Source organism: Periplaneta americana, chromosome 3 (assembly GCF_040183065.1).
Source record: "Periplaneta americana isolate PAMFEO1 chromosome 3, P.americana_PAMFEO1_priV1, whole genome shotgun sequence".
Taxonomy (NCBI): Eukaryota; Metazoa; Arthropoda; class Insecta; order Blattodea; family Blattidae; genus Periplaneta; species Periplaneta americana.
This window is the reverse complement of record NC_091119.1, coordinates 50,647,356-50,660,399: the sequence shown is the minus strand read 5'-3', so window position 1 is coordinate 50,660,399 and position 13,044 is coordinate 50,647,356. Positions and strand designations below refer to the sequence as shown.

Genomic DNA, 13,044 nt, shown 5'->3' with positions numbered 1-13,044 from the left:
GATCTGACTAATGTATTGTATAAAATTAGTAGAGTAGCAGGAGTAGACAAATAATAAATTATAGACCCTATAAGTCCAAGCATTCTTATGGAATGATTAAGGTGGGTGGTCCTGTTATGGCCATGTTCCTGATAAGGCCACCCCGCTATTGTGAGTTAGTTAACCAAAAAATCTGCTAAATTGGAGCAGCATCCAGTGAAAGGGCATCCTGGTATGTCACTTGATCGTTTTCCATCCAGTCAGGTTGAGCAATATGGCGTCAGTTGCCTGTTTTGCGGTTTTCATGTGATCTCTTCTTATTTTTCTCTGGCAAGTCTCCTTTGTTTTTTGCATGTTTTTCAAAGACTTATGCATGAAAAGCATCGTACTCCATTCAATTTTTAATGTTCTGTTGATTGGTGTTGTCGTTGATGGCGTATCTTCTACGAGTTGTTCATAAACAAACGATTTTCGTGAAAGCTTACCTGCTCCTGATATGGTCATATTAAATGCACCATGGCCATATCAAGTTCATTTCACTTTTATTTTTTCACCTGACAAATTTATATGTCTTATAGCAGGGATTACGCAAAAATTTTGTATTTTAAGAAAAACAACTTTATTTTTTATGGAAAAACCTGTTTTGACTACACTTTTGAATTATAAAAAAGATTATTAAGTGTCATGTTTATTCATTTTACACCAAAATTATTTAATTTTAGCACAACTGCGCTATCAAACTGAAAACAATCACGATTTATAGAACATGGAACAAGGGTGGTCATATCATGTGCACGTGTTCCTGATAAGGCCATTAGGTAGACTTTTGGAATTTGGGACATTTTGGACAATTAAAGCTATTTTTATGGGGAAAGAAAATTGTTTTAAGATAACCCATTAGACTGAGAACGAGTAAGAAAAAAAGTGGTTTACATTTTTTTTTCAAAATGGCGGCTAGAAAAATTCTCAAACCTTAGCATGGCCATACCAGGGACACCTACCTTGCATATAAAAGGTGTTTCCGAGGTGGTGTTACAAATTTTCAGGGATGATGGCGAAGGGCACATATATCAATTTGAGATAAGGAACCATGGTCCGGAAATGACTGAGTCGAAAGTTATAAGCAAAAATAGTTGTGTGGAAATGGAATTGTAATTTGGCACCACGTACCCTCCTTCCCTTAACTTTTGGAACAGTCGTGTAAAAATGATGTGGGCCGGATGTCTCCTACGGTACTGGCCTCGATACAATCTGTGAGCTTGTCTACTATTCCCATTGGCTCATCCGTATTCGAAAATCAGGTTTGCTTATTCCGCTCTCGTGTACTCATCCATTTCACTAGGACTGATCGACTGGACACTGCAACATGTACACATACACTGCTGTCTATAGACGCGCATATCAGGACCGACCATGTCCGTTACACATTACGCTATCTGCATTGCTTTAGTGTAGTTTCCTGTCCCCATCCATCAGACAGCGCATTGAATGGAATACTGTAAGTAGACAACGTAGACAACGTAAACAACGTCAGATGAATATAGTATGTGTAAGATGTACAGATAAATACACATAAATAAGGTGTACAGAGGAATAAAATTAGTTCATTTCCACAAAGTTATGTTTGCTTGTAACTTTCGACTTTGTCATTTCCGGACCAGAGTTCTTTATCTCAAATTGATACATGTGCCCTTCGCCATCATCCCTGAAAGTTTGTAACACCATCTCGGAAACACCCTATATATGTTGAACATGATTATGAAAATGTAATTTAAATGTAATTTAAATAATAATAATAATAATAATAATAATAATAATAATAATAGTAATAATTAATAATAATAATAATAATAATAATAATAATAATAATAATAATAAATTTAGTGCACTTTTCCATATTTAAATATTTCAAATCCATAAATTTTTCTTGATCATGGTTGATGCACCAGGGCAACTTTATATTGCTAATTTAAACAGATTTTCAACATTGTACACAAACTCTAAACTGGCCAATAGATGAAGCGGTAGTTTATTGTATCGCAGTATTTGCTCTTGTTCAATTAAGCGACGGTGTATAAAACTGGAATTTATCACTGCCAGTGTGTTTTTCTTTCTACAAGGGCGCGGAAGCCATTAGAGCTCAGGTGGGAAAATTCTCCCCAGTTGCTGCCGCTATCGACAAGTGCGATATCTCGAGGCGAGAATGTCGATTGCCATCGATAAACTCAAGTCAAGTAAACAGGCAGTTCACAGCAAGCGATCGGCACTTCTTCAAACTGAAACAGTTGAAACTCAATTCCGTTGCCTTGACAACAAAGTTTTGATTGCACTTCATTTGAGAGGTGTGCCATGTGTAGCTGCATGTAGGCAATGCAAGGAGGAAAACATTTGCAGTGTTTTAAAATTATTATTGTAGTACAGTCAATTTACGATTACGTATATTATCTTTGTTTTCAACTTTTCATGATGTTAAGTTTATAAATATTTATATTAGCTTAGACTTGTAAGTTACAGATTCTTTTAGCAGTCTCTAGTTTTAGAATCAGCCAAAGGTTTTCTCTTGGGAATGTCTTTCCTTGCATCACAGCATCAACAAGAAGTTTATTCTGTAAGATTTTTTACGTTCGCAGGGAATGTAGACTATCTTCCTAGCCATACACTGGATGTCCCATATCTCTGCTATCTATCGTTTGTAGTCCGTAACTATGTGTGCATTTCCGAAATAAATGTGTTTTTTCCTCCAACCTATTAGGCCTACATTAATTGTTTCCAAAATATGGTATTCTTATTGAACGGTGGGGTTAATAATTTAATCTTGACTTTTACTAGCAACAACATATACAGGGTGATTCATGGGGATTTACCGTCCCTTAAGAAGCTTATTTCCGAAAACATTCTGAGAAAAAATATCATATAAACATTTGTCCTAATCTTAATATTTTCAGAATTGCACTAATTTGAAGTTGTTTGCAAAATACCATTATTCTTGAGTTTAAAGGGTAAGAGAGTATTACAGACAGAGTGCTGCATTGGAGTTAAATCGCTCGCTTGAACTCGGTCGACTGTCGCACTCTCGAGTGAGATACGATCGGTCGTGATACGCTCGTAATAAAATAGAAGCACAGTACAAGGTCATCTCACCGACATGTCTTATCCTGTAAGGAAGGCGACAGATAAGATACACATATGTTTTGCTCACACGGTAAAAATAAGGCTTTATTTCCTGCGTTTATGACAAACGTTAAATGGAACAGTCAATGGAACGTACCAAAACAGGAACATGAAGTTATAAATAAAATAGTATGAAAAACTTCGATATACAGTTATTATTGCTAATTAATAATTACTCAATATTTGATTTACCACATATATAATATGATAGGTCCATACATAGTGTTCCGCCTATATACTGCGACAATGTAGAAACGTTTTACAAAATATTATTGACATAGCAGTACATTAATAACAATATTAGTACAGAGATAACGTCACAGAAAATATAATAAAACGAATAATCATGCTGCACAACTGTTGCAGACGCAAATATTGATACACTAATTATTATTATTATTATTATTATTATTATTATTATTATTACTAGAAAACTTGATACAGTTTTTGCATTATCGTGATTGTGTTCTCCGTTTATAATAATTACATTTACATCCAATAACATCTATCAGATGTGGCAAAAACAAAATCACTCCTGTGTGAAAAAAAAAAAAAAAACATTTAACTACAACATTTATATTATATTTTAAAGCAAGTTTTGTAGTTGTACTATGGAGAGGTTAGTTAAACAATGCAAAGTTTTAAAATGATAAACATCTATGATGTTACTACACCGTTCATCACTGTAACAAGAACGAATGTCTAACGCTCGGCTTATACCGTTCGAGGATTTATCGCTCGTGACAATTTTACCCATCATGCATGTGCCCTACCCATCGGATTATGCTATGAACTACTTGGCGCTCGAGCGAAAACGTCCGATGCAGACCTCTGACTACAGATAAAGAATGAACTATTCAGGTATATAATTTCTTTAATTATCTAGTATTCTGAAGCTAAAAATATGTTGTGAATTCCATAGTTGTTTCGTACAGATTTTTTTTTTCGATTTTAACTACAAAATTACATTTTCTTACCCAGTTATCACAAAAATTGTTACAAATGAGGCCACTCTTGTAAATTCTTTAAGACTGTACATTAGGCTGCATAATTAAACTGTAAAAAATCAAGTTCCTAAAGTCGTATGCTTTGTAACAATTTTTGTTTTAAGTATGTATGTAAGAATGATGTCATTTTAGTTAAAATTGAAAACTGAAAAATTAAATCTGTACAAAGCAATTAACAACACATTTTAGCTTCAAAACACTAGGGAATTGAATAAAGGATACTTTTGAGTAATTCATTCTCTATTTGTAATATTGTTTTACTCTTAAAACTAAAGAAAAACATATTGTACTATCAACTTCAAATTAACGTAACTTTTAAAAAAATGAGACTAGGACAAATGTTCATATGACTTTTTGCTCGGAATGTTTTCGGAACTAAGCTCCGTAAGTGACGGTAAATCCTCGTTAAACACCCTGTATAGCAGTCTTGCGATGGTGACTAATATTTTCGGGCGAGAGCTGTTTTCTGCCCGCAGCGCGCGCGCGGAGCTCTTTTACCTGTAAACATTGCTAAAGGATGTACAGATCTTAGAACACAGCGCATCATGACGGAACAAAAGCGCTCATACAATAAAGTTTCAAGGAAGAGTGGAAGATACAATATTTATGCTTCGAACATGGTGATAAGTCCAGTGTTTGAGTAAAAAAAATATCATTTGGAAAAAAAAGCGACATAAAACGGCATTATGAGACGCAACATTAAAAAAAATATAGGCATTATTCAGGAGAAGAGAGAAATAAATTGATTTCGGAATTGACATCGAAGATAAATTAATTTACATTTGGGTCAGTACATTGTAACTAGATTCCTTTTATTTTTTTATTTTAAAAGTATTGTTGATGTTTTATTTGTTGCTTCTTTCTGGATATTTACTTTTATTATACTACGTGTTTCTTTACTTTAAAAATAATACTTTATCTTTGATTGCACTTTAACTTATACTATTACTAAGCTCAAAAAGCCAATTCACTTTTATTCCAATAACTATTTTCAAGATTTTGAGCAAATATGAACTAAACATTTTGAAAACTTTGATTCAAGGAGCTTTTTTTAGTAACGGCAATGTAAAATATACTTAAAATATAATTTCAAAACTATTAGACCTAATTGCACCAAATTCTGTACAGATATTATTATAGATCTATTTGTACAGGGTGTTTCAAAAATACGGGGCATAATTTCAGGTATGCATTTCCCACATGTAGACAATCAAAATAGTTCATTACAACATGTGTCCGGAAATGCTTCATTTCCGAGTTATGGCCTTCACAACATTGAAATTCACGGGGACGTTTTTCTTTCCGCAGGTCGTTGTCATTACAGAAGATGTTCAAAATGTCCACCTCCTGCTTGAATACAGACCTCACATCGATGTCTCATTGACCTGCCAACACGATCCGAAACTCCAGGAGTATTGCGTATGTCCTCAGAACATGCCACAATTCGATTCCGAAGGGATTCCAAATCAGGCACCGGAGACGAATAAACCAATGATTTTAAATGGCCCCACAAGTAGAAATCGAGAGGGTTCAGATCAGGTGAGCGTGGAGGCCAAGCAATTGGGCCACCTCTACCTATCCATCGATCAGGAAACCTTCGATCGAGCAGTACGACTGAAGTATGCAGGAGCGCCATCATGCAAGAAGTGAATGTGTTGACGATTGATCAGTGGAGTGTCTTCTAAAGTATGAGGTATGGTGTTTTCCAGGAAGTTTGTGTACGGCACATGGGGTCCAACTGATCGATCACCAATGATACCGGCCCACATGTTGAGGGAGAACCGCACCTGGTGATGAGATGGAACAGTTGCACGTGGGTTTTCATACGCCCATACATGCTGATTGTGGAAATTTGTTATGCCATCTCGTGTGAACTGTGCTTCATCTGTAAATAATACTAAGGCAGAAAAGTTCGGATTTACACCACACTGCTGCAAGAACCACTGACAGAACCTAACTCTTGCAGGGTAATCTGCTGGTGACAGGGCCTGTACACGTTGCAAATGATAAGGATACAATTGATACTCTTTCAACAGTCTCCAGACAGTCGTATGAGGAACATTGACTTGCAACGCTACCCTTCGTGTGCTGATAGAAGGAGCCATGTTCACAGCCTCCAGAATCTCCTCCTGTACTTCTGGAGTTGTAGATCTTGGTCGTCCCCTTCCCAAACCAGGAGAGTAAATTTTCCATACTCGCACAGACGGTAATGGAGACGTACAAATGTCTTCCGATCTGGACATTGTCGCTGTGGGTACCTCTCCTGGTACAAACGACGAGCCAGCGCAACATTGCCGTCCGCCTTACCGTACATGAAGTATATCTCTGCCAGCTCTTGATTTGAATACATGTCGCACAGTCTAACGCCTACACAACACTGAATGTAACCTTCACTTCGGAATGAACTGTCAGAGTGCCCTCTTAATGTCTCCTTTGACGGCAACGACCTGCGGAAAGAAAAACGTTCCGGTGAATTTCAATGTTGTGAAGGCCATAACTCGGAAATAAAGCATTTTGATTGTCTACATGTGGGAAATACATACCTGAAATTATGCCCTGTATTTTTGAAACACCCTGTATAGTTTAAATTTCACAAATTTTTTGCTGAAAATTGTGGAAGTTTTAAAAGTCATACATATCCCCTTAAATGACTGACCCCACAAATTACGATGGCTCTCAATATCTTAATTTAATCAACTTGTTTTTTTTATGTTACGTGCATCTCACAAATCACTCTAAGAAAACTCATTACATAATCACGACTGGAGAGTAAGGACTACATTTTCACAATCATACAATCAATATTGTCGTTATTATTTTTTCAACAGGTACTCAAAAGTACTTAGAGATCACACACGTCGAGCAGGTAGACCCTATTAGTTTTTCCTAACCAATGAAGTGAAGTATTACATAATAAATAATTGCTTTTAACAAGAAAATAGTGTACATACAATTAACTTTTCCTATTTCTCTTTTTGTTCCTAAAACACCCTTCCCATTGCGATTTGTTTATATATGTACATGTATATTAAATAACTGAATAATTAGCCCTATTACATAGCCAGAAATTCAGTAACGCAAGTTATTGTAATAATTGCTGCCTTTATTCGCTGCATGTATGTACATCCCTGTTGTCTACGTTACAGTGGATGCGCTATGCGCCCGTTATCAAGGTCGAGCTCTTCTACCGCGATTGGGAGCTAATATCGTCTCATCCCTGCTGTATAGGCTATCGGGAACTTAAAATCTGTAGTATTCTTTATGCCATCCTAGCATTATAAACAGGTTGTTACTACATCCAATATCGTGCGTAATCGACTTCTTATTATGGCACGGGTGTCAATAATAGCAATGACGTATTCGTTGTTACGTAATACCGGAATGCTTGGGTGGGGATGCATGCAACTCGTCTATCTTGCTTACCGCTTCTACGCACCACGTAACAAGAAATGAAATGGAGGACAGAAGGTAACGTATCATTTATTTCCAATCTTTAACAATTTTGTATCACTTTTGTAATATCACATAAAACAGTTCTGTGGTTCAGAGAAACTTACTTACTTGCTTTTAAGGAACCCGGAGGTTCATTGCCGCCCTCATATAAGCCCGCCATTGGTCCCTACCCTGAGCAAGATTAATCCATTCTCTATCATCATACCCCACCTCCCTCAAATCCATTTTAATATTATCTTCCCATCTACGTCTCGGCATCCCTAAAGGTCTTTTTCCCTCCGGCCTCCCAACTAACACTCTATATGCATTTCTGGATTTGCCATCAGAGAAACTATATTAATAAAATAAAGGAACATTTGTAACATAAAATTTGATACCTAACGTATAACTAGAGTTTGTAATACTGTACTTGCCAGGTCATGCATTTCTCTTTATGCAATGCCAATGCCAGGCGCACCTAATCGATACGAACATACTGTATCAACACTTGACTGTAGAGTTCCTTGAACATAGTAGACAGACATACCGTGAATGTAAACAACGACGTCATTATGCTGTGTTATATTCTACTGTTAATAGGACAATCTAGAGATGGTGGAAAATGAAGTAGTTACATACCTCCCAAGTTTTCATGTCTCGCGGCGACATTGAAGACGTCAGCGTTACAATGAACAACCATGTACATATGCCTACTTGCAACTAGTTCGAGAAAACTGTTCACTATGAATCGAAAATGTACTGTGATGGCGTGAGTTCGTTTCGTAGGAGAGACGGAAGAATATTGTACCTCTGATCACGAACCGGATTGTACACTAATGCACAGGTAAATAAAACTCCACACGCCACCTCACTCCATTTGTATTCCGTTGCACTGTAGCTTCACTTCATTCTTAAGTTATATCGAAGTTGGTTCTGACCAGGTAGCGCATTTTCGTTCTCAAGTAAGTTAAGAAAGTTATCGGTTAGTATATCCTGGAGTTTTAGGGTTAAACTCTGATCCTAAATGCTTACGTCACGACGCTACGAAATCTATTTCGGTACATAATAATAATAATAATAATAATAATAATAATAATAATAATAATAATAATAATAATAATAATAGGAGGATGGAGAAAGTTACACAACACAGAACTGCACGCATTGTATTCTTCACCTGACATAATTAGGAACATTAAATCCAGACGTTTGAGATGGGCAGGCCATGTAGCACGTATGGGCGAATCCAGAAATGCATATAGAGTGTTAGTTGGGAGACCGGAGGGAAAAAGACCTTTAGGGAGGCCGAGACATAGATGGGAGGATAATATTAAAATGGATTTGAGGGAGGTGGGTATGATGATAGAGACTGGATTAATCTTGCACAGGACAGGGACCGCTGGCGGGCTTATGTGAGGGCGGCGATGAACCTTCGGGTTCCTTAAAAGCCATTTGTAAGTAAGTTGTAAGTAATAATAATAATAATAATAATAATAATAATAATAATAATAATAATAATAAAAACAATACTTATTTACTTATGGCTTTTAAGGAACCCGGAGGTTCATTGCCGCCCTCACATAAGCCCGCCATCGGTCCCTATCCTGAGCAAGATTAATCCAGTCTCTATCATCATATCTCACCTCCCTCAAATCCATTTTAATATTATCCTCCCATTTACGTCTCGGCCTCCCCAAAGGTCTTATTCCCTCCGGCCTCCCAACTAACACTCTATATGCATTTCTGGATTCGCCCATACGAGCTACATGTCCTGCCCATCTCAAACGTCTGGATTTAATGTTCCTAATTATGTCAGGTAAAGAATACAATGCTTGCACTTCTGCGTTGTGTAACTTTCTCCATTCTCCTGTAACTTCATCCCTTTTAGCCCCAAATATTTTCCTAAGAACCTTATTCTCAAACACCCTTAATCTCCGTTCCTCTCTCAAAGTGAGAGTCCAAGTTTCACAACCATACAGAACAACCGGTAGTATAATTGTTTTATAAATTCTAACTCTCAGATTTTTTGACAGCAGACTAGATGACAAAAGCTTCTCAATCGAATAACAGCAGGCATTTCCCATATTTATTCTGCGTTTAATTTTCTCCCGAGTGTAATAATAATAATAATAATAATAATAATAATAATAATAATAATAATAATAATTGATCATGACAACTGTAAGTGGGATTGCTACTAAATTGAAATGGTCTGTCCAGCTACTTTTTCACCATATAAACGCACTAACACTGCGAAACTAGCTCTGTACAAAATATTAGTGCTACATACGACAGAGAATATGATTAGATCGATTATAATGCTGTACTAGTATATACAATTCTCTGTATATTATAGGACATAATAGTAAAGATGATACATATTAAGTGTAAATACTCTTGATATAATGTATACAATTAATTCCTTTAACGAAATCAACTCCGTTTCGGTGAACAAAAACATATATTCTGAGATTATGAAATTCATATCTTTTACCATAACTGCCAGTAAAAATTTATTTAAGCTAAGAAATGTTCTTCCTACGTCACATGACGTTACAGGGACAAAATAATAATAATGGAAATCAATGTACAAATAATAAATATTTACATTTTACACGATATATACAAATAATTCATTTATAAAAACCTACCCCCTTGCAGTGAACCAAAACATATATTCTGAGGTTATGAAATGCAAATCTTTTACGAACATAACATAAAATTGGTTTAAACTAAGATAATGTTATTACTACGTCATATAACGTTACAGGAGCATATTCATAATATGCGCACAGTATAATACATTACATCATTGTTATTTAATGACCCCATGCGTACCTGTTTGCTATTCTACATTGCTTATGAATCCAGTGACGTAATAGATGTACCAGAAGGAAGTACGTTTGGAAACAGAAATGCACTGCCTGGTTATGACCAAAGCTCGGAACTTGGGGACTTGTGTGTCGTGTGTATGATAAGGTTACAGGTACAACGTACACAAAGCTCACGCTGTAAGCGCTCAAGGACAGTCTATGTACTAAGAAAGTGGTCACATCTACGGACGAGGAAACTGTGTCATGTTGAAGCCACTGACAATCAGAGAATTACAAATAAATGGTCTGTTAGAGGAATTAGAAAATACGTGTTATTCGAATGGGTATTATAGAAGTTTGAAAATACATTTTTTAAATTTTAGGTACAGAATTTCGTGGAGGAATTCGGAGGAGATACATTATTTTCTTCGAATGGAGAGCTTATATCTTGTAAGTTGTGCCACACACAAATTAAGGCTGGAAACGGCATTCATTTAAAGACATTGCAGTCTCTTAAATTGGTGAAAAATTTGTCCATAGCCATGGATCAAGTCGTAGAGGGACCTGCTCTAGTAGTGACACACAAATTGAAAACTATTTTCGAGAAAAATTTAGGATATACTTATCTTTTTCAGATGAGAGATCAGCTAGCAACTGCTGAAAATCGAACAAAAAACAGTGACAGTTAAAACATTTATTTTAAGTTTGCTCCCGTCACTTCATGTGACGTGGAAATAAGTTTTTCTCGCTTCAAATCATGTTTAACTAACAGGCGAAGAAGTTATGGGTTCGAAAATCTTCGAATGTTCGTAGTCATACACTGTAATAAAATATACAGAGCAGAACAGTAAATTTGATATATTGCTGATGTCTATTTTTATTATACATACTATAAAATTACGTGTTTCGACTTACCATAATACTATCAATATGTTGTTCCAGCCAGTAACCACTTTTCTAGCAGATCTGACAGTACCTCCGTGCGGGAAGCGGGAGTTTGTTGACATTGAAGTCCGGTCTTTTAGCCACGTGCAAAGACACAAGTCCCCAAGTTCCGAGCTTTGGTTATGACAAATCCATTCTCATAAAGTTAATGTTAATTGTCTAAAGTAGGCTGGCTTCATTTAGGCCGTACTGTTGCATTTCATGCAAATAGAACCTGCGTCACAAACTAACATAACCTGTATCATTTCGCATGCAATGCCGAGACTTGTCTCGCTCTATTGTAACCCTAAAAATATATCTCTCCTGTACGTATCTTAGTATATAAATGTTATTTTACTGAACATAATGAACAGAAACACTTGCCTCTGTAGAGATCGGAGTCTGTGCTGTAGCGTGGTGGACTCTGCACGAACAGCGACATTATGACGACCGCGTAATATAATTTTATTTTTATGAACTTATTAAAAGTTTATTTACCTCCAAATCCTTCTTGAGTGAAAAAATCTGAATAATCACTATTATTAAAAGTGCATTACTTTATAGTTTATAGAATACATAACGGCTCGGTTAGAAAAGCCAACGTACTATGGTAGGAACGATCATGATTTTAAAATCAAATGTAGGAAACAGAAAACGGATGTAGGTAAATTCTCGTTTTTTTTTTTTTTTTTTTTTTTTTTTGAAATAGAACTTTAAATGATTGGAATGACCTGCCTGCAGCGATCTTTGAGGGCTGTCCTTCCTTAAGGAGATTCAAGAATAATTTAAAAAGTTGTGTATAAAGTGAAAATTAAAATAAAAGGTGACATTGAACATTTAATTTTTTTAAGGTGGCATGTATTTATCTAGCCTGACGAGTTTACTTCCTTGGTTTGAATTGTAAATTATTTAAAAATAGCGTGTAAGAGGGCCTTAGACTAGAAATGTTTAGTTTAAATGTAGTTCTGTTTATAAGTATGCATAAGGATGTAATTATTTGACTTATTTGAACTGTTGTATCAGTGAAGCGAGGTGAGTCAGTGAAGTTATGGTTTTACAGTGCAGTGAACAGTTCCGATCAGTGGTAATTTATAGCGTCAATGAAATGTGTTCTATAGTGTCAGTGAAATGTGTTACAGAGTGTCAGTGAAATGTGTGCTAAAGTGTCAGTGAAATGCGTCATAGTGCCACTACAGGGAATGAGGTGAGAGTAAAGTGAAAGACTATTGAAACTTATGTAGGACCTATACATAATTATGTAGGTTGTGTTGTAAAATTAGGTATTTTATTTTATATTTTATTATTATTGTGTTAAATTGTATTGTGTATTCTTATTGTATTGTGTATAAAATTGTATATATATTGTAAATTGTATTGTGTATTGTAGATTTTATCGTGTATTGCTTATCATTTTATTGTGTATTGTTAATATTGTATATACCACTGCCACCGGGTGCTTGCCCACTTGCAGTGTAAATACATACATACATACATACATACATACATACATACATACATACATACATACATACATACATACATACATACCATACATACATACATACATACATCTGTCTTCATAATAACTAAAATGAAGATCGTAATTTCCATATTAACAGACGTATGTGGAGAATACGCGAGCTGCAATAAGATGACAAATCACGTATCAGAGCGGCGTAATACATTTCATATCAAATGTTCGTTTACCTCATTATTTT

At 35.7% G+C, this 13,044-nt stretch overlaps 1 protein-coding gene across 1 annotated transcript in view; it reads right to left on the bottom strand.

Annotated features, from left to right (window-relative positions):
* Positions 1 to 11,768, bottom strand: part of LOC138697021 (alkaline phosphatase, tissue-nonspecific isozyme-like) — a 790,521-nt gene extending 778,753 nt beyond the window's left edge. The window contains exon 1 of the mRNA XM_069822614.1: positions 11,711 to 11,768. Within this exon, the coding sequence (XP_069678715.1) occupies positions 11,711 to 11,768 (58 nt within the window). The remainder of the gene's footprint in view (positions 1 to 11,710) is intronic.
* Positions 11,769 to 13,044: the final 1,276 nt, after the last annotated feature.